At 32.0% G+C, this 21,653-nt stretch overlaps 1 protein-coding gene across 3 annotated transcripts; it reads right to left on the bottom strand.

The window, feature by feature from the left end:
- Positions 1–1,443: 1,443 nt before the first annotated feature.
- On the bottom strand, positions 1,444–18,472 carry LOC128158347 (interferon-induced protein 44-like). 3 transcript variants are annotated; one of them, XM_052821138.1, is made up of 8 exons: positions 18,410–18,472; positions 7,967–8,503; positions 6,944–6,993; positions 5,283–5,318; positions 5,001–5,198; positions 4,165–4,311; positions 3,902–4,073; positions 1,444–2,101 (listed from the first exon to the last, which is right to left on the bottom strand). In XM_052821138.1, exons 2-8 carry the CDS (start codon positions 8,493–8,495, stop codon positions 1,776–1,778), a joined length of 1,458 nt encoding a protein of 485 aa, XP_052677098.1. In that variant the 5' UTR covers positions 8,496–8,503; positions 18,410–18,472; the 3' UTR covers positions 1,444–1,775. The 3 variants fall into 3 exon arrangements, with proteins under 3 accessions (XP_052677098.1, XP_052677097.1, XP_052677099.1); XM_052821137.1 differs by lacking the exon at positions 18,410–18,472 and adding an exon at positions 9,890–9,965; XM_052821139.1 differs by lacking the exons at positions 5,283–5,318; positions 18,410–18,472 and adding an exon at positions 9,890–9,965.
- Positions 18,473–21,653: the final 3,181 nt, after the last annotated feature.

The following is a 21,653-nucleotide window of genomic DNA, read 5'->3' as shown; positions in this document are numbered from 1 at the left end:
CCTTTTGTGGAATCGTTAAAATTCGTGAGGACCAATTTTCGTGGATTGCTTAAATTAAACATGTTCGTGGGGACCTAATTTCGTGTATCCTCATATACCTTCAAACGGAAATATAACTTAATTTATTAATTTGTGGTGGATGTTAATTCGTGGGTGAGAGGTACCCATGAATTCAACGAAAATTGAGCCATCACAAAATCTAATGATTCCACAGTATAAATTTCCATACTTAATAATTCAGTTCAAAAATTAGAATAAATAGTTATACTGTCTACAAAGATAAAATGTATTCAACTAAAATGTATATAACGATTAATGACTCAGTGTAGTGTAAAATATTATTTGCTTTTTTCAACAACAATAATCTGGGAAGCTTCACTCAAAAAACCAAAATGGGAGTGATAAGTATATAACATCACATTAAAAACTGAAGAATTAATAATTTCTTAGTAAACATAAAAGGCACTTACATAGTTTATGTATACAATCATGTATATTCATTGTAAACAAAAATGATATGATGTTTTGCCTATTGACTACTATTGGTTTCCACAATCTTAATGGTCACGATTTTGGTCAAATCATATTTTCTGTTTACAATGCTTGTAATAATGCATTTCTAATGATCAACCGAAATGTGAGTGTCAGTCGAAGAGATATACAAGTGATAAACAAGATATAGTGATAAACAAGATACAAAGCCCACCATTCTTTGTCATATGTAAACAAGGTTCGTGCCATGTTTTTGTTACTTCTGTTCAATATACTGGTAAAAGTGCTTCAAGTTGATTTTTCTATCTTCTACTTTATTTTGAACCAAAAAAAGAGTCCCTAGCGTTTGTAACATTCATTTTAAGTCTAAAACTGGAATTTTCTTTTTAACTTCGTAACAAAACCATCCCTGTGCTTTGATTACATAACAAATAAAGGTGAGAATAGTTCGAAATTCCCGCACATTGATAATTTGTGTGCAAAATAACGGTTGAGGATGGTGTGATTCAGTAAGATTTAAATGTTCAAACATGGCTTTATGAACGTCAACGCTTATAAACGTTTTATACAAAAGGACGACGTTAATCGAGCTAACTCAGCAAATTTATGTTTTTAAAATTCGTGCAATATGTCATTTTGATTTTGCCAGAATTTTCCCCTGGTGATTGGATCTGTATATTTCAATTCTTTTGGATTTTCTATGCAGTTTGCACGTTAAAGCTGATACAATCCCGTAAGATTGTGGAAATGAGTATTTGTTTTTATTCTTTTCTATAGTGAGTTTGTGTCTATTCCAATTATCTGCAGTATGTCAGTTTTTTCAGCAGGACAATCATGGATATTCGGACTTGGTTTTAACAAACGATGGCGCCCCAAAAATGTTTTAATGTAAGAAATTAACAATATTTACTATTTTTTTAATATTAATAATCACATATGAATACACAAATACAAAGAAAAAGGACTTTTTAATTAACATAATTATATTTACAATAATGTTGCTGCATTTAACTAAATCGATTCGTCCGGACGCGAATGTAATTCGACATGTTTTCCAGCTGCAGCGCGTTTACTCGGCATATCTGTTAAATGTAATTTAGCAATAATTGTTAAACCACTACTATAAACAATTTGACTGAACACAAATTTTGCTTAGCAAACAATACTATTGTGAAAAGGGGCTTTTTGAAGCAGCATGTATTAAAGAAACAAACATCTTTAGTTTTCTTATACAACTAATCACACTCAGCGTTCAACTGAATTAAAAATCAAAATGTTCGGAACTAATCAAATTTTTTGATTTGGTTCTCTGTGTCACTTTTTTTTTCTTCTGCTGATATTCTGAGTAGTTGTTCGTCCATAAAATCATCGGCAAAATCGATGCATCGCTTCAAGGCATTCATTATCAGAATGTCTAAAGCTATTTTCAGGTTTGGTTCGCTTACGTAATTTTTTACCGGAAGAATCTGAGCAGATGGCAGCCCCATGATTTCTGCTGCTTTATTCACGGCATCGCAAACAGCTGTACCTGTATATGTTTTCGTTACATCGTCAGCTACTTCAGGGCATATTTTGTCAATCTTTGTCAGCAACACAACTTGTGGTAAACCTGTTCATAAAAGAAATATGGATATAAATTATTCTCTAATATCATTATGTTTAGTTTATAATATATATATATATATATATATATATATATATATATATATATATATAGAGGATATCTATATTGTGTGATTTTATATTTGCTTTATCCAACGAGTTGAAATGGTGTATATATTCGCGAGGCTTGCCGAGCGAATATAACCATTTCAACGAGTTGGATAAAGCAAATATAAAATCACACAATTTATAGATGTTCTATTTATCTCATACAATTTGATTTATATTATGAAGCTTTTGAGACAGTCCCTTGTGTGACCCAAATTGGTTTTTTTCCAAAGATTAAAAACGATGATGCAACGTTGTGTAATGCGGCTATTGTGACCTTGCGCAATACAATTTAGTACGTCATTCCTGAGATAAATCTAACTATTTTAATGTAAAGTTTCACTGAAATTAACCTTAAAATATTTTTTGAGCTCTAGATAAGTTTCCTTAGAGATTATTCACTTGATTAAATGGAAATTCCGATTAGAAGACTTGAATAATCAAGTTTGTTGACATACACAAAGTTGCGAATGCTCGTTAGTTTGAATTGACTCGAACGAGGAACAGTTGTTGATGCATGATGTTTATGAAACAAACAATAGGCTAGCCTTATGATTCAAAATTGAAAATAGTGAATAAGGATTCTTACTGGTGGTGGAATAAAAGTTTCATGAAACATTATTTCGGTAAGTTCTTGTATATAAACACAACCAGAGCGCTCTGTTTTCATCGCGTTGTCAGGATGAACTCCTTGATAGTTAACGTAATTTGTAGTTTTATAAACTTCACAAAGCAAATTGAAAGTTGGAAGTGGGCTAAATTTATCAAAAATCTTGACAAACAAGAAAAAAGGGTCTTGTGGGTACGGTTATGAATAACTTTACAAAAAAGGTGTGTGTGGGGGGCTAACCCCCCCCCCCCCCACTCACAATAGCCCCCCGGTTCCGACGCCTGTGCTACGCAGTTATGTTTTCCTTCATATTTGTAATTTAAATCTTTGACAAAATCAATTTTATATTAATTTTTGTAGTAGATATAGTTATGTTGAAAGTACTAGCAAATCTTCGAAAATAGGTTACTGAAGCGTTGAAGCGAGGGGCTGTGTCAAAAGTAGTTCCGACCGGAAGTATTTGATATAGCATCACCCGTGTGATATAGCAAAGGTTTAACACACGGGTAATAAACACCACACGTATGAGATAAATATATATATATATATATATATATATATATATATATATATATATATATATATATATATATATATATATATATATATATATATACATTTTTCAGTGGCTTTGCCTGTAATAACACTGTAATCGATTTTGTACTATACAGTCCAATGAATTCAAATGACGTATAATTGGGGCGCAAGAGGGGTTTCCTTATTTATATTCAATTATTAATTCGTACAATTGCTGAAAATTGTATAACTATAAGTAATAAGGAATCATTCTTTGAATATTAAGAGGTGATGATTTCGGTCGAGGCGTGATCAAATCTATCAGAAAGACCTTTGGGCTTTATTGGATTTGATCACGCCCCGACCAAACTTATCACCTCCTAATACTCAAAGAATGATTCCTTATTCCATAATTAAACATGCATTCTTAAAACCACTTTAATTTACGTTTAAATATTAACTTATGATATAAAATAAAATGTTATAATGTACTTTATTTTGAAATGAATTAGAAAGAAAACTTCTTTATTTGTCCTAATGTAGGTTTTCAACACCACTTTACTTGTAATGTACCTCTATGGTTCATTCTTGCTTGTAGATCTTTCATATGTTTAAGTACTTTGTCCGGCATTACATCAACAGTGCTGCCATCTATAACAAATGCCACGCAGTGAATTTTGTCTTTTAAATCCGGGTTTTTAATGTACCCTGGAGTATCCGATTCAAAAGGTACCAAGGGATTAAACTACAACATAGAACATATACAATTAAAACACGGTAAACGAATATAGGACGATCGCTGCCCAATACAACTCTGCAAAAGAATATGGTATTACCCTGTAACAATCTGGGAGGTTTCCACAAACGATGAAAGAAAATTCTTGTGCATCAAGTGCAGATCCTTCCTGGAACCCACAGGTGTCACACAAACGGAAATTAAGAACTTTCTTCGTGGAGCTATCTTTCAGTTCATAACGTCGATACTGATAAAAGAAATAAAAATTATAACAAACACATTTCTAGATTACTTTATCTACTTACATGCTTTTGGTAAGCGAAAAAAATCCATTTGTTCTCTAATTCAAATATTTCACTTTAACAGCGATAACAGTGCTTAAGTGATTTACATTATTTGATAAATTAATTTCATAAAACTTCCCCTGAAAACATTTCATTGTATGTTTTACATGTATATTTCTTAAAGAGCTCAGTTTATCAGTCTCAGCCAGAATGTTTGTCTAGCAAGCTCAAATTGAACATATATTTAGCGTAATATTTTACTCAAATTGAGAAAATAATGTTCCAAAGAAAGTTATTCTCTTCATAATTTTTAAGAAAGCAATTGTTTTGCAAAAGCATTTGCAAAATATGTTGCTATTCTTTAAGTTTAAGAGAACATGTTCTAGGCATGTAAACCAATAAGGTGAACATGATTTTGTTAAAATAACATTTTATTAAAACAAACACCTTACAGATTTTTATTTTGTGTTATTATCATAAAGTTTATATTTCAGATGTTAGGCAATTGTTTTATTTATAGTCGTCTTACGCCTGCAGTAAAAGGGGTAAAGAATTAAACACACATACATTGAGCTACATGGAACAATAAACAACAGAAATGGACGACTGTTTCATATCCCAAACAAATATAAGTAAGTACACTGTATCATACCATTGTCGTGATGCTGCGCTCGGAACTTCCACTACATGCTTTATTCGTGACTCTGCCGCGAAATATTGAATCAACAGAATTAAAGAAGCTCGATTTTCCCGCGCCGATCTGACCAATCAGAAGGATGTTTGCTGCTGGCACGTTTGCTTCCATCCTGGGTTCGTAGACTTGCAACGTCTCCTTAAGTTCTTGCATTGTCTTAAAATGTGAAAAGAAGATATATATAGTTCTTTCTTTTACAGAATGAACAGTTTTAGGCTAAAATCTTACTTAAAACATTACCTTCTTTGCTTTAACAATGGACAGTACCAGGTAAACCTGTGGACAATGTTGATAAATATATATTTTTTTAATTTTGAACAATAAAACCAGTCTTGCAAAGAAATTGATGTTGTTCGTATAATGGATACCTTCAGGTATGTACAAGGGGTTTATAAAGCCGTGCTGTGAAAATTTCATATTTATTCACTTTTTTACTAAGCAACACCATTCATTCTCTATTAGAGAAATTATTTATTTAACAATATTTAAAGATGTAAAAGAGGTACTGCATATACTGACAATGTGCTAAGAGATATTCCGGATATTCAGGTTTGGAATGATGTGCCAAATTTTGATACGACTTACAAAATCATTTGATGAAATGATTAAGCCAACCAAAACAAAGAATGCATTGACTTGCTCAGATGGAAATTTTTTTTCAGGGTTGTAGAGGGGGTTGATGGTCAAGGTTTAGTTTTATGAACTTTTTCCTGGGTAAATGTAGTCCGAATGATCATGAATTAACTAGATATGTGAAGAATATGGTTTTCATATGTGAAATTTGTCTCAGTCTCACTCAACTTACCTGGTAGCTGTCCAATAAGTTAACAATTTTACTTGTCTCTGTCCATTATTTTTAAGAATGGAGAGTGTTTAGTCAATATATTTTTTTTTAAATTAGAAGTATTTTATCTGTGTAAAAGCGAAAAAAAAGGGATTACGTGACAAAAATTTACAAGAAACCAGTACAGAAGGTAGTTATTGTTTGCAAGATGAATGAATGGTAATAAAGACATCAATGCATTGCATTAATATTATGGTAATCAAAATTAGACATTTGTCTAATACGTTTCATTAGGAAGATAACTATCAATGTGTACAAAGATATCATCCATCCACAGCGACTTAGATGATCAAAAATGAATATATTTCAGATAAATTTCTTGTTGTTTTGTTTCATTCTTTCTATTTCATTCTCAAATATATTTTTGGGGAGTTGATTTTAATCAACTCTCCGATGCAGTTACTCTGGCAAACCGAAAGTGAAACAGTGTTTGGACCTTAGCACAAATCATCACCGCTGAAAAGTCTTAGTTCTTGAAAATAATACAAAAATTCGATGTAATGTATACCGAAGTATTGTTTTTCAAGGAAAATTATCTATAAACACTTTGAAAATAGTCAGATTTTATATAATACGAACAATAAAGCTAATATTGTAGCCTCATGTATTCCTACGCCAGATTATAATATGGTCTCATTCTACTAAACGCTCAGCTGTCTCCGTGAATCTCCGACAGAGAGGCTCTGTTGCTTGTCGGAGATTAACGGAGTCAGCTGAGCGTCTGGTTGAACGAGACTAGAGTTCGATGTCAATAGTGCTTAGATCCATACAATTTTTAGAATTGTTTTAATTACTAATACATAGTTTGAAATCTATCTTTAAATATTACACAACATGATTCATATGGGGTTTCTCTAAATTCTTGTCGGAAAAGTCTAATAAAATTTCATATTATTAAAATGAGCGTAATTTGAATACAGACTAGAAACTAATTGTCACGCAAGATAAGTTGATTTAAAAATAAATGATAATCGATAAAATCAACTCCCGTCAGTACTTCAGTACTTTGATTTATTTTAGAACACCCTTAATATTAATATAGATTAGTAACACAAACCTTAGTTGTCCACTCAAAGTGTTCTCTCCAGGGCTTTTCTTCATCCTCGCCTACAAAATAATTTAACTTTAAAGTATATTCCTGTATATTCATTGTAAACAAAAATGACATAATATTTTACTGATTGACTACAGTTGGTTTCCAAAATCTTAAAAGGGCATGCTTACGATTTTGGTCAAGTTATATTTTTCTGTTTTTATTATTTACAATGCTTTAGTAATGCATTTCTAATAATCAGCCAAAATTTGAGTGCCAGTCGTAGAGTAATAAGCAATATACAGAGCCCGCAATTCTTTGATGTGTAAACAAAGCTTGTGTCCTGCTTTTGTTTATATCGGTTCAATATACCGGTAAACGTTCTTCTTCAATTTGATTTTTCTACCTGCTAATTCATTCGAACATATAGAAAGAGTTCCTAGCGTTTGTAACATTCATTTTAGGTCTACACCTGTTATTTGCTTTACAATCTTCAAAATGTAAACAAAAACATCCCTGATCTTTGTTTACATAACAAACAAATGTGAGCTCTCTATCTCGCTTATGATTTGACGACTAACACTCAAATTTTGGTGGACTATTAGAAATGTCTTACTGATGCATTGTAGACATTTAAAACTGAAAAATTAAATTTTAACTAAAATCGTGACCTTTTAAAAATTAAATGGAAATATCAAATTTATTTTCAAGAAAACATTCTTCAAAATCACGTCATTGTTATTTAGTACAAATACATGATCCTTTTTCAATTGTCATTTTTACCGAAAGAACGCGTTTAGGGAAAATCGTATGATTTAATATTGAAAATACTACAAACAGATTTTAGGTTAGATTAATCTGCATATTATTTACGATATTTTTCTCATTTTTATAACAATTTATATTTTGTTGTTTCCTTTTACATATGTTCGTGATTAGTATGTGATTGAGAATTTAATGTATTAAGTCAAAAGTCCAAAACTGGTCGCATTTGTTTTCCATGTACTTATAAGTGAAATAATTGTATAGACTATGGATAATGCTTACGATCTACAATTCTATAAATCTCCAGGTCGGTGACATTCAGACTATTATTTGTAACAGTGTCTACTGTCTGACTGTTCAGATTGTAACTCTTTCCAATTTTGCTGACGGATCCATTGAGAGGAAACTCATTCCCTGATCTGGTTATTGTTCCGCTAAATGTATAAATATCATGCCCATCGCCAAAGGTTGGTCCGTATACAGAGCTTCCATATCCAGCTTTGCTTTTGTCATTTACTGGAAACTTTAATGGGTCGGATGATTTATTATATTGCAACCGGAACAGGAAGGCGTCCGAATCTTCAATGTATCCACCATTAGAGTTCCAGCTCTGTGACAGATAGCCGCCGTATATCGTGTTGTTTGTGTTGTACAGGACTGTCACAGTGGCACCCTGACCGTCACATTGTTGATGAAATGATGTAGGTGAACATCCGTCCCTGCTGATCTTGTACAACAACCGGAAGTGACAGGGCTTACCGATCCACGTGACCAACTGGTCCCTGTAATTCTTGTTAAGGAGCTCCGGCATAGTTAATTCTAGAAAAAGCAAGAAAAAAATTACTTCACGTCAATCGCTAAAGGATATATCATTAAAAAAAACTCGTGATTAAGAAAGTAAAAGTGGGTGATGGTAGGACTATGTATAAATATAAATGATATTTTCTGATAGTTTATGTCTTTTTTAATGAACAATAACTTTGTATAATTAATACGAATCATAATCTGAAAAATTATTTTATACAATATAAAGAATGTTGCCTACGTTGCATGCAGTAAGGCTAACGTCAAAAACGAATCAATCCGCCTGACGTTACGTTTGAACTTTGTACAAGTTTATGTCATGTTAAATGTCAAATGATCGGTTTAATCTAAAGAAAAAAATCAAATAAGGAATACTTATATACTTTTTTATCAAACGCTTCGCGATTTATAAAGGGTAAATTGCCTAAACCCATTTTATATTCGTATAAATTGGGTAGCTATTAAAATCATTCTCTTAATCATAAAACAATGATTTTAATATAAATTGTAATGTTGATACTTTTTGCGAATTAGAATATATGAATCGTGATTTGTAGATATTCCTTTATCTTTTAATATCTTAAAACGATTGATGGACTTCTTATTAATTAAATAATTCGTCATGTAAATGATCTTCTGGTAAATTCGTTATGTATTAATTGTTCAATACATTAGACAGTTTTGTGTAAGTTGTGTAAAAATCTGAGGTGTGTTAAAGTCATGAAAAATTTAACTAGATACCAATGTAGCACCACTCAGGTGTGACATGCGCTGTGCACATAACAGGATTCTACATGTGTACCTGACACTGTTTCATAAACAAAAGACGAATCGTGCAATTTTATCCTCTCTTGTTTATAACCCAAATATTTTTAAAATTCTTTAAAATGAAAAACCGGTTTCCATTTAATTAATGGATAATATACAGTCGAAGATTGATTGTTCAGTAAATTAGATAGTTTTGTGTAACTTGTGTAAAAATCTGAGGTGTGTTGAAGTCATGAAAGATTTAACTAAATACCAATGTAGCACCACTCAGGTGTGACATGCACTTTGCACATAACAGGATTCTACATGTGTATCTGACACTGTTTCACAAACAAAAGACGAATCGTGCAATTTTATCCTCTCTTGTTTATAACCCAAAATGTATTTTAAAAATTTTTGAATGAAAAACCGATTTTCATTTAATAAATGGATGATATACAGTCGAAGATCTAATACAAGGAATAGATGAAAACGCCTACTAATATCAAAATGCAATGCTATATAAATGCCGTAATAAAGTTTTTTTTTTTAACTTATCCTATTATTTACAAAAAGTCGGCATTTTGGTAGTATATATCAATAGCATGTCTTTTTAAGTACAATGAAGTTGATGTAATTAAAAAAATGTCATACCAGAGAAGGAGTTCACTCAATATCCTCACGTAACCTCTGTCTTGAATTTACCGGATGTTTACAGGGTTGCTATCTCAATGCCATAAAAAAATGTACTTTATTCTACTTTCGTTTTGTTAAATGAAGTGCCGTCATAATCATTATACCCGCACTTTCTAAAGAAAGTTCGGGTATATTGTTGTTACCCTGTTCCGTCCGTCCGTCCGTCTGTCCGTCCGTCCGTCCGTCTGTCACGTTTTACTTTCTCAAACTGCTCTTACATCTTATAAACCAGCAAACTGAACTCTTGGAGTTTGATTTGGGGTATCATGTTGTTTTGTAAAAAGGTTTCAAAAATTCTCTGTTAGTCCTGGGGGTCAAATAATTGGTAAAAAATGACGTTTTTTCACAAAAACCTTCTTCCTCGAACTCCTCCTACATTTTCAACAGAAGACAAATCATCTTCTGGAATATGTTTTAGGGTATCCTATAGATGCGCAATAAGGTTTCGGAATTTTCAATTTTGTCCTGGGGGTCATTTAATGGCTGAAAAATGACGTTTTTTTACAAAAAAAACTGGTTTCAAAAACGCCATTTTTTTTTTGGCAGTAGCCAAATGATCTTCTAGAATATGATTGGGGGTGTCCTATTGAGGCGTGATCAGGTTTCAGAATTTTTTTTTTATTAAGGGGATCAGTGGGCAACAAAAAATGACGTTTTTTTGCAAAAAAAAATATGGTTCCCAGAACTCCTCTTACAACTTTTGGAGTAGCTACGTCATCTCTTGGGATATAATTGGGGCTGTCCTAGAGATGTGCAATAAGGTTTAAAAAACTTAAATTTCATCCAGGGAGTCAAAAAGTAGCAGATAATTGACGTTAATCACTTAAAAAAACATAGATCCTAGAACTCCTTTTATGATTTAATGGATAGACACATCATATCTTGGGATATGATAGGAACTGTTCCATAGATGTACATTACGGTTTTGAAAAATTAAATTTAACCCTGAGGCCCATTACCTACCGGTACATACCTTTTGATGCCCTTTAAGGATCAAGATTATATATGGTTAAGGGGTGGGGATCTCAACCGTTTTCAAGATATTCGTGCACTTGACCATGACCACCCCCGGGGCCCATGACCTACATACCGTTTGATGCCCCTTGACACAAGGAACAAGAATATATATGGTTTAAGGGTGGGGATCTCAACTGTTTTGAAGATATTAAGGGACTTGCTATTTGAGGGGGTCAGGGCCACCCACAGGGCCCATGACCTACATAACATTTGATGCCCCTTGACATCAGAAACATGAATATATATGGTTTAGGGGTCATGATTATAACAGTTTCTGAGATATATGGTAATTTCAAATTCCTGGGGGGTGGGGATGACCCCAGGGGTCAGATCTAATAAACCCTATATATTGCCAGTAACAGCCAATATATGATTATGAAAACCCTATATTATTATCTTTGTCCGTTTTCAAGTAACCATTTACACTACAGTCTATGATTCTTCCTACAATGTTCAATGTTAGACCCCACACCCTTTTGACACCCCCCCCTCCCCCGAAAAGTGGCTGTCTAACCCAAAATGAGAAAAATCAAACCAGGGTGCACAACTAGATATGCAGGCCTATCATATCCTAGAGTTTTGTACAATTCTGTTCAGCCATCTCTGAGAAACAAGTTCATGCAGAGCAGGAAAGAATTAGAAAAAGAAGATGAGGAATAATAAAACATGAATTAATAACCGTACAAAAACAATAAGTCTCCAAATATCATTCGGGAGACTTAATAATAAAGATTAAATAGAGATAGGATCATCAAACATCAATAATTTAAAGATAATTGACAATTTCTGATTCTAAGGGGGTCAGGATGACCCCTTAGGTTCATGACTTACATGCCATAATGATCTGATGCGCCTGCATGACCTAAGGAGGAATAATATCTTCGGATTAAGGTGGGGATCTCAATGGTTTTTATGATATTTAATAATTTCAGGAAGAGCACTTGGGATCATGACCTACATACCATCTGAAATGCCTTGAACAAAGAAACAATAATATAATATGTACATGATATATGATTCAATTTAAGAACCCAGATATAGATCATCTTTTTTGTAATACTTCCTATGTATATATACATGTATTAGTTTGTGTTTTGTTCTATACTATTCATGTTCATGACTGTAGTATGGCTTATTAGTCTTATTTTAAATTACATTAAAAAATTGTCAAATATATGACTTGGAACCCCCACTCCAAAACAAACTCAAATATAAACTGCCCCCCTCCCCCTCTTGTCGAATGATCTATTAAAATCAAAATATGATTTGGGTGTCAAAACTTTTATGAACTGGTAAAAAATGTTATTCTTAAAAAAAATAATATTACACCTTGCATAATTGACAAATGATCTATTGAGATATGATCAGAGGTCATATTTCTACCTTGGGATCAATAAGAAGTATTCATTGACAAGTTAAAATTAATAACAATAAATGATTCAAATTATAAATGTTTATACTCCACATTCAACCCCCCCCCCCCCCCCCCAATTTAACCTGGTTATAAAGATTCAGTCTTCTTAATACATTCTAACATGTGTACAGTAGCAAATTTTAACTCATTTCTTGATTGCTTTTTCTCTCGTGATTCACATTAACATTTTGGAAATTGCTTAATTCAATTTTTAAGATTTATATAAACAAAATGTTATATGCATCACTTCCATGTGTATTCGCCTATTTTGGGAAATTTTAAAGTCTCCTTAACAAAGCGCTGACATCATTAGGCTAGGAATTACCCACATGGACCAAACACTACTGTATAACATATGAATAAGATAAAATACATTATTATTTCTAGTTCTAAAATGTCAGGGTTTCTCCAAGGGGACATAATCTATATACAATTTTACGCGCAATGACACAAAGAGCAAAAATAAATTATATGGTTTAGGGATGAGGATCTCAGATCTCAGAAGTTAACAAAATATACAGTGTATCATAGCATTTCCTATTTCATAAAGGTGGGGGGGGGGGGTTAAAGACAACACCTGGGGGTCATTAATGTACTTTACACCATTAGATGCATCATAATGACTTTAGAAGATATTTTGTATTTTCCTGTTTCGTGGGGTCAGAACAGTCCCATAAGGTCATGACCTACATTGTATTTGATGCATAATATAATACATTAAGAAAGAAATACTCCTTCCTTCCTATTATAACTCATATAAAAATGATAAGTGTCTACACCTACTTACATGTAATACACAAATTTAATAAGAAATTGTTTATACAGGGTCAATATGGGGTCAACTCAATAGTGCATGCAGTCTGACAAATAAAAAAAATAACTTTTGCAACTAAAATGACAGAAATTTTACAAATGCGATAGGATAGGTAACGATGATAAACTTATTTAAATATTAAAAGATGATGATACAGTATGCTGTCAAAGGCCTAGGGAGATCACATTTAGAAAGTGAAAGTAGAACTTATATACAAATACAAATACAAACATTTTATTGGCACAAACACAATTACAATAATTGGCAAAGGCCCAATGAATATATAAGAACATCATTGTATGTTTACAATAGTTGCATGTACAGTATATATATTTTTACTGATCTATATAGATCAGTTTAACATTTCCTTAGACTAATTGACATCTGTGTTCAAAGCAGTCATTAATGAATTTAACAGCAATATTTAAAATAGTATGTATTTCACTATTTAAACATACATGTAAAATGTATCTTTCTTTGTCCAAGTTATTGGCAATATTTATTTTACTTATCTAAAAAAAAATTACTAAAATAGCTGTTCCTTAGATGAGAATAGGCTTTACATTGAAAAAGAAAACGAGTTTCATCTTCAATTGCACCAGTTTTACAAGCATTACAATATCTTTCATTCCTAATTGTGGCATTATATCTACCACTTTCTATTGCAAGTTTATGTGCACTTAATCTTATTCTACTAATAGAGGATCTCTCAGATCTTTTCCTGAGTATATCAACATAAGGACTTCTTTTTCTCATATATAATTTTTGAAAAAATAAAAGTTTTTCTGAACTAAAAATTGTTGATGATTGCTCTTGGATACATTGGTCAATGATTCTTTGCTTTATGTTTGGTAAAAAGTGTTGGATTGTGCTTTTATAATTACTAATGTTTGAGAATCCCAAATTGTCTAGGATGCCATAAATTTTCTTAGTCCAGGAATTGGAATTGATCGTTCCCTGATATAATTTAAATGCCAAAGAATTAGATGTTATCAAGTGATTCCAATATTTAATGCTTGAGAATGAGATTTTAGACCAAAGTGGTAACCTGTTTAATTCTGCCAAACAACCAGCATTAGATGCTTTGCAATGTAATCCAAGTATATCTTTAAGAAATTTTACATGAAATTTTTCGATAACTGAAATATCTTTCAATGAGAGATCCACTCCCCATATTTCACAACAATAAAGAAGTACAGGAAGTGCAATAGAATCAAAACGTTTTTCTAAGAGCTTACATGGATAATCAATACCAATTATTTTTTTCATTTTAAAATATGCTTTTCTGGCCTTTTCAACAAGCACAGATGTTGCTAAATTAAACTTCCCATTACTTTTCAATACAATACCCAAATAACAGTATTTTGATACAACTTGCATAGTATTTCCATTGAAAGTGAAATTGATGCTTTGATGTTTACTATTTGAGTTAAAAACCATGATTTTAGATTTATCAACATTGACTTGTAATTTCCAATTTGAACAATAGTTGTAAAGAATATCTAAACTAGTTTGTAAACCACTTTTGCTCTCTGATAAAATAACAATATCATCAGCATAAAGCAGACAGTTTACATTGAGATTATTTACATGTACAGGTTCACATTTTACATTTTGTTTCAAGTCACTGACAATACCATCAATAAATATATTGAAAAGTGTAGGGCTAAGAACATCCCCTTGTTTGACACCACATTCAGAGTTAAATATTTTACCTTACCCATCAGAACAGTTTATCATACTGGTTGTGTTGCTGTACATGGAAAAAAGAATATTAAATAATTTTTGAGAAATATTAGAGTTTAGGAGCTTATAAAATAAACCTTCTCTCCATACAGTGTCAAATGCTTTTCTAAGGTCAATGAAAGCAGCATATACTTTTTTACTTTTATATATGTATGCTGGCATCTCATTATATTGTGCTACTGATACTACATGTATTATGCTTACCTAAATTGGTCAACATCATAATGATAATTCAATTAAAACACAATAATGAATTCCTTTAGCTGATCTTAAAAAATCCTTTCATGCATCCGGAAAACACAGACATGTATGTATGGGTGTTGCTAAAACGCGGAACGGAAAACGGAACGGAATGAAAAATATCATCACGTTTATCGCTTAAAAAAGGGTATAGACTGGCCAGAAACGATTTACTTTGTATCTTTTATTTATATCTAATGAATGATTATCAACATGTTGTTATCTTATTAATATTCATAATTATGAATATCTATCAATTATAGCATTCTATTCATTCGGCTTTATATGAGTACGAAACGGAAAAATCAAATGTATTCGAATTGTGAAACATTAACATGACTTTAAACGAGCAAATTAGCTATAACTTTTTACTTATTTTTCTTATTTGGTATTGCTGGCATATCAGCGTAACGTACGCAGTTAGTGAAAGCGTTTTATGCGTGTTTTGAGTATTTTTATATTTCAAATACTAGTATGATGTACATGTATATACTTACATCAAAATTATTGAATTTTCGGTGTTCTAGACGATCTTTTATCATACAGACGATACAGTATCATTGAGATGGAAGAGAAAAACCCGTAGGACTGACGACATTAAAAATTAAAATACAGTAAACATTAAAATACCCGGTAATTTGTGAAACTAGTATTTTTAGCAATGCAATTTTGTTTACGTTTGCATTACTAAGCAGTTGTTTATTCCAGCAGCTATATACATATGATCCGAATAGAAAGCTCTAGAGGTTGCCTGATTTGATTTTCCGATTATATATTTGGACTATAGTCTGTCGATCCCAAAATATTCATGCAGCACATTTGGACGATTTATAATGGAAAATTTTGACATCTTTTCTTCATTTGGAAGTCACTCAGAAGACCTTGCACAATTTTTCAACACTATCATCCGGGTCTGTTGAAATTCAAAACCCCGTAGACTTCTTTATTTTTAGCCGTGTATTTATGCCAGCTGATAAGCTAGAGGGGACGTTTTAAAGAAAGAATAATGAGAATGTTAAATGCTTCTAAGAGAGAATCGCTTGAACCCTGAGGTATATATAAATATACAGCAAAAAGTGAATCGAGGATATTTTGGGACAGAATATAGTGGTCAATGCATGTACTGTTAATTTTTAGGAAATAAATATTCTTGAATAAATAATCTAATATTGCTAATCTTTCAAAAAAAATTAAAAAGGTACATAAAGTATATCGTTTTAGCATGATTAACAAATCTATGAGGTAAATAACATTAGATAAGATTTTCCGTTTTCCCTTCCGTTCCGCTTTCCGTTCCGTTTTCCGTTCCGCAATTTATCAACACCCATGTATGTATACACGTGAACCCATCTAATCGAAGAGCTGGGTAAAACTAGCACCCGCTAATGAGACATGCAGACCTGTGTTGTGTACGTAACTTCAGACAAAGATCATTCATTTGTAACATGCATGTATTTTTATGACCTATTCTTCAAATCCACTTGCACTATTTTATTAGGTAAATAACAGCTTTAAGGTGGTGCAGGACACCTGCATATTGTGATGTACATGTATACTTTCTATTGAGATAAACAATAAAGTATATCAAATATTGATTAAATATTTACCCCCCAAATAATGTTACCTAACATTGAAGCGCAATGGGTTAGAGCGTTTACATGTCTGTAAGAGCATTAGGGTCCAAGGTGTATTTTTTGGTAATTTTACAATTGATATAAATGAATTTTCATGGGGGGGGGGGGGGGGGGGTCCGGACCCCTCACTCCCACCCCTTCTCTAAATCTGTGCACACGATGATGTTCATGTAGGCACACAGAAGCAAATCTAAATCCGGCAACCGCCACGGGGAGGGGGCATATAATTTAATTTTTAATTTTGTTTGTAATAATTATATAGACCATTATACTTTCTATGACATAAAATGTTAAGATTATTGATTAACTGAAAATTCACTGCAAACAGTTCTACCCCAAATTGCACATAAAGTGCTGCTCATGTCACGATGTGTATTATCATATGGGAAGGGATCTCATCCTTCAGTTATGAAAATTATGATTTTAATTGTATTACCGGAGCTTGCATATAGCCTTCATTTTTAATTAAACTGGTAAAAAACAGTGTTATTTAGGGGCAAACACATGGTGCGGGTATTACTGTCTAATGACAGCATCTAGTTAAATTTTATTACCGATGATTTCAAAAGATTCATAAGAGGCAATATTGAGGTTGATATTGTCATTTCAAATAATATTGTTATATTTGTTTAAATGCAATTATAAAGATCGCTATTGATTAGGATATCGTCATTTTGTGTACGATATCGCCTATATATAGTTAGCCTAAAAATTTATTAGTGTCGATATCGATGTCGATATCGTCATTTTGTGTACGATATCATCGATATCGACATCATAATTGGTTTAACATTTTTAAAAAATCGATATTGATGTCGATATCGTCATTTTGTTGGTGATATCTTCGATATGAACAACAAAGTTGGTCTTAGACAAGAATGTAAAAATATTCAAAATTAACTTATTATAGTTAAATGTTGTGCTTTTGCAAACTTGTATTGTAACATTATCATATAGATTTAATTGGAATAAAACACATTTGAAATGTTCTTTTACGCCTAAACCAAATGGGCTTTTGCGATTGTGAATTCGGACACCAGACCCTCTGGAAAATTCAAATTATTACATTTGCATAGAAAAATTACAAAAATTAGGCCCCGGACCCCCTTTCCTGAATAATGTTCTGGCTCTGTTGTTGGAGATTATGTTGAAAGAAAATAAATGATGCCCATTGATCACTTTATGTTAAGCTTTATCTATGATATTCAGAGGGCGTTTTATTGCAGTGTTTACTATTTATATTTACTTTAACAGTTATCTACGTGGTAAAAGATAAATGAAATTCATTTTATATTACATATCGTATAAACAAGAATTCATGTTTAAATTCTTTTTTCACTAAGATTGTTTGATAATGTAACCTAAGCCTTGACTTTTTAGTTTTTTATCCGTTTGAATGCCTTTAATCAAAAGATCTTAATCAGGATTTGACGTGACCAGTCTGTTTGATAATATCACAAGATCGGAGTACGACAGAATGATTACCTTACGAAGTTCATGTAAATATTTTTGATAAATTAATTATATTTTAAATTTAACGTTTTGAAAATGCAATGTATGTACAGTGGTTATTATAATAGTTTCATACTTTTCATACTCAGAGACTTGCTTACCTTTTCTTCTCGATTGATCCCCTAAAGTCACTGAAACGATACGGTCTCCGAGTTTCACTTCCGTTTTAGAAGTTGATGGTGTGCTACATGTGTCATTATAAATGTTCCGTGTTTATATTCTTGTGTCACATGCAGAACAATTTTTAGAACAATTACTAATTAAAATCCATTAGAAATATTTTTGACCGTTTGACCTTAAAATCTATACAATCCATCATAGTTTGCATCTTTGTCGTTTAATTTCATTATTTTTGTAAGTATGTTCTAAATAGCGTGTTTTCAAATTTTCAACCGCTCTTTGACTTCAGCGGATGTAATAAAACTCCCTGAGGTTTAATCGGGTTTTTTTAAAGTACAAGGTCACTTTCTTTACTATTATAATTCATTAAACAGGAAATGTACTGTCTTGCTCCGTGTATCTATATTGTTTATGAATTAGTCGCATTGTTGTTGGGGTTTTTTGGGGTCATAACATCAGTGGATGTATGCACGGGCATGTTAATGCTTCCCGATGGATTTTACAGCGATGTGTAGACAGTCACTTGTCTATACTTCATAAGATATGACGTCATAATTAACTTTGACGTCACGATCTGCATTCCTGTCGATAGTTCTCAGGGAATGTATCTTAAGGAAGGAGTCTTTTCTGGTTTTCGACTTGTCAAACGTAAATTTGATTAATTGTTCATTAAATCAAGATGAAAGGAAATTAGAATAGTATATTTTTCTTTCTTTTTTACTATCATACAACTTGGCATAGAAAAATGTAATCAATGTTTAGAATGGAACAAGGACTATATTTTTGGCGTAGGAAAATATCACATGTTGCGCAATTCAGAATTGCAGCAGATTATATATATATATAATGAGTCTGTTTTGTCATTTTAAAAACAATAACAATAATGTTGGACTTTTTTTTACTAATGTGAACTAATAATATGATACTTGGGTTTCAGAATATGTTTTTAAAATATGATTTGCCTATCAAATAACATTTTTATAAGCTTTTTAAAGCGCCCATTCTATACATTGATTTTTGTGAAAAAATCACTAAAATCAGTTTTTCTCTCTTATGAAACGGTCAATATATTAGCTTTTTTGTCAATTTATATCTTTATATAAAGTCTGCATAATACATAAAAATTAGAAATATTTCATTATTGAAAGCATAAAAAAATAATCAAAATTTCTTCAAAATTTAAGAAAATTAGAGGAAATGCGGGCTAAGCAATATCAATTTTAGTATAAATATTTATTCCAATTTAGTAGTATAAGCTGGTAGACACTCTCATGTTCTATGATTTCATTGAAGATTTGAATCTTCAAATCTTAAACAAATGTCTACAGAACTATAAAGAGCTACACTTATTTTTATCACTCTTTACGTTGAGGAAAAAGGTAGTGACCTTGACCTCACCTTTATCCGAAAACAAAAAGGTCAAATTTAATTAAACTGATAGAATCATTAAGTAATATGATCCTTTTGACTGTGTCAAAATTTCATGCATTTCTTATTATAAGAAGTATGTTTGATAATAAAAAGACTCCTTCCTTAACGTTAAAAGTGAATTATATCAAACCACTAAAAAACCACGTTTCCTTTACATAGATGCTACCGTTAATGATAGACATACAGAATTCATTCGTATCAAAACCCAGTATCAAATAATCGGCAGTTTTAAAGCTTCGTTTTAAAGAAAATATTATTTATAAACTAGTGGTTTGGAGACTCTTCCTGCTACGTGTAAACAACTGAATGAAAATAAATCAATGCATGTAAAAACCAGTGAAAGATCAACTCAATTTTAGAATATTTTACGTAAAATTGGTAGAGAATACAAGTAACAATGTGAAACGTGCTTGGTAAACCTCTTTGGGTACGGATTAATTTACCCAAAATTTTTGTAAAGTGCTTTTGAATAGTAAAAATGTGCATTATTTTGATGATTTTGTGGAATGTTTCAACAATATCTTTCATAGACGAAATATCTATTTCAAGTCCAAGCAAGAACTTCAAAGTATATGACTGACAAAGGATTTCTCTTTAAAAAATTATGATTTAATGTCATTAATCACCTGCGCCGGTGCAATTTAAATAGATCAATTGAAATTTTAGGATTCGCCCGTCACGTGATTACAAACTACATAATGTGTTCATGTATATGCTAAACAACAAGTTAATCTATCATCATATGATAAAAGTCAAGCTTATTGTTTATTATCCAATTATCCTTTGTCTTGTATACAAATATATCAATAATATATCACTCTGTAAACTGGTAAATTATACTACATACTATATACTATATTCTATGATTATTTTATAACACCACTTCTTGACTTTGTATTTTGGAGAGGGTTTATATAGGCTTTGCCGGTTGCCTGATCCATTTGATTACTCAATAAAAATATGTTTAAAAAACAAAGTACATATGACGTCACAAAAATGCATCAAATATTATTTGTAACATCGTTGTCAATAAATGTAACATAAAGAAATACTCCCGGTCAAAGTATTTTTGCGATAATTCAAATAATATCGTTTTCCAGCCGTATTTTAGCCCTGGGGTGCCTTAACATTGCTGCGTATTAGCTTTCTAAATGCTTTGCAGGACCCCAAGTAAATAATTGGTTTTTCCTCGTCAAAAGTCTCATAGGTTCTGACAGTGTTGCTAGGTAAGGAATGAACTTTCCACAATATGTAATTTATCTCAGGAATCTTCTGACTTCTGATGCGTTTGCTGGCGGTCTAGCTTCTTCTTTAGCTTTCACCTTCTTTCGTGTCGGGTTGATTCCTTTGTCTGATAAGACATGTCCTATGAACTCAAGGTTTTGGAGACGAAGTTGACATTTTTTCTTGTTAAATGTCAATCCTTTGCTGCCAAGATTCTCAATTACAACTAGTAATCTTCATTGTTTTAGCATGTACAATAATACCGCCGACGTATTTCTTTCTCCTTTAAGTGCCTGCTAAATCGTGTGCTGATACATCTCTGATGCAGACGCAACAAATACTAAGTCTCTTGTAACGAAACAGTCCAATATGAGTAACAAAAGTGGTAATGTCACGAGACTCATCAGCCAGCTCTAACTGATGAAAACCCTACTTCAGGTCTAACGTGCTGATAATACAACTCCCATTTAGCTCGTGCAGGATCTCACCAATGGTAGGTATTGGCTGTCTCTCTCTAATATTGGCCTCATTAGCTTGTGATTCCTTGATTTTTGCCTCGACCTTTTCCCT

This window comes from Crassostrea angulata, chromosome 8 (genome assembly GCF_025612915.1).
Source record: "Crassostrea angulata isolate pt1a10 chromosome 8, ASM2561291v2, whole genome shotgun sequence".
Taxonomy (NCBI): Eukaryota; Metazoa; Mollusca; class Bivalvia; order Ostreida; family Ostreidae; genus Magallana; species Magallana angulata.
The sequence above is the reverse complement of the archived record's forward strand: the minus strand, read 5'-3'. Positions and strand labels throughout refer to the sequence as shown.